The 1,689-nt window shown below is 41.1% G+C and overlaps 1 protein-coding gene across 3 annotated transcripts in view; it reads right to left on the reverse strand.

Moving 5' to 3' along the window:
- LOC107626414 (serine/threonine-protein kinase CTR1) overlaps positions 1–1,221 on the reverse strand; it is a 6,993-nt gene extending 5,772 nt beyond the window's left edge. For all 3 annotated transcript variants that reach the window (XM_016329292.2, XM_016329291.2, XM_016329290.2), the window contains exons 1-2: positions 1,068–1,221; positions 356–1,029 (exon numbers count right to left, since the gene is read on the reverse strand). In XM_016329292.2, the coding sequence (XP_016184778.1) occupies positions 356–982 (627 nt within the window). In that variant the 5' untranslated portion in view covers positions 983–1,029; positions 1,068–1,221. The remainder of the gene's footprint in view (positions 1–355; positions 1,030–1,067) is intronic.

Here is a 1,689-nt window from a genome sequence, read left to right on the forward strand (position 1 = left end):
GGAATATCATATACTCTTAAGCATAGTTCAGACAACAATCTAACATTCAGGGTTTAACTTCATCTCTCAATAAACGATAATAATGCTTCCTGCTAGCGATTTCCTCAGCACATTCTGATTCTAACCTAATTTGAAACAGTAACAATGCCTAGCCATAATTATTTCCTAGAATTGTTGCCAGAATCCATAAAATTTCATGAAAAGTCACAGTAAGTTAAGAGAGTGAAGAACACTAATCCATTTGAAAGTTACGGATAACAACTCCGGCCAAAAGTTTGCTTGTTCAATATCTTCCATTTCAATTCAAAAACCAAATATATGTTATGAGAGAGTGCAGAATCAACAAATTACAAACCCAGAATCTATGCGACACCGCCTCGGCGGAGCTCGAAGACCTCATCCCCGATTCATCCGGCGCCGGATCAAGGAAATTCGGATCGTCAGCGCACGTGGCGTCGGAAGAGAGCCGAAGCGCCAGGGCTAGCTGCAGCTGGTAGCTCTCCTCCGTTTGCTGCGCCCAGCTTTTCCCAGACGAACTTCCGCCGCCACCCCCGCCGCCGGCACTCCTTCCTGAAGCCTCCGGCAACCTCGTTCTCAGCTCACCAACCCTAAAACCATCTTCGTGGTAGTATCCAAAACCGTCTACGTCACTCGCCGCCGCCGTCGACAGCGTCGGAGCATAGAAGTCACCGCCGCCACCGGAGAGCGAGCTCTCGCCGTAGCTACTCCCGCTTGACTGCCTCTGCAGCCCGATCGAGGAGTGAACGTTACCGATCCGGTTTGTCGCCCTCTGATCGCCGACGAGGTCCCAATCGAAGCCTCCTCTGTTCTCAAACTTCCCTCCTCTGCTGTTTTTACCGTCGCCGGAGGACGACGGCGCTGTGCTTCCGCCACCTGCCCCGCCGCCTCCGCTTCCGGAGAAGTGGTCGTCGGGAACTTGGGTTAGTAACGAGTAGTTGGATCTTCGTGCGGGCATTTCCATACGAGTAAGTTTCCGCGAACTCTATTTTCAGATCTTCGTGCGAGTAACTGAAGCTTTCGTTAATTCTCGTTTCTTCTTCTTCTTCTTTGCTCTCTTTGTTTTCTTCTTCTTATCTGTGTTTCTCTCACTACTGTTGAAGCTTTTTTTTCCTTCTCTGCTTTTTTGTTTCTCTCTCTAGAATTTGCAGGGTTTGGAGAAGAGAGAGAGAGAAGGAGAGAGAGTGAAATTGAAGCGGTGAAGTTTAATTTAATTTTTTTTATTTTTTCCGAATTTTCAATTGGTTACGGGTTGTACTTATCCGGGTCGGTTTGAGCCAAAACCCGGACCAATTTAAGTTCATAAACCTTGAATCATACATCATTATGGCCCAATATTTTATTATATAATTTTAAATACTATAAAAATATTCAATAAATATTATAAATATATATACGAAAATTAATAATTTCAATAAAAAATCACCTCAAAAAATAAAAGTCAATAAAAATATCAATTTAAACTGAAAAAATATAATAAATGAGTTGAGTTAGATTTTGAATTAGAATATTTTTAGTTTTGGACACGAGTAAAATATTTTATTTAAAATTATTTTTAACAATTTGGTTTGATTTTTTCTTTTTCTTTTGTTCTCATTTCCCTTATTTGAGTGGAAGAATAATTTTTTCACTATAACTAAAATATTTTGTTTAAAAACATTTTTAGCAATT

Source organism: Arachis ipaensis, chromosome B02, assembly GCF_000816755.2.
Source record: "Arachis ipaensis cultivar K30076 chromosome B02, Araip1.1, whole genome shotgun sequence".
NCBI lineage: Eukaryota > Viridiplantae > Streptophyta > Magnoliopsida > Fabales > Fabaceae > Arachis > Arachis ipaensis.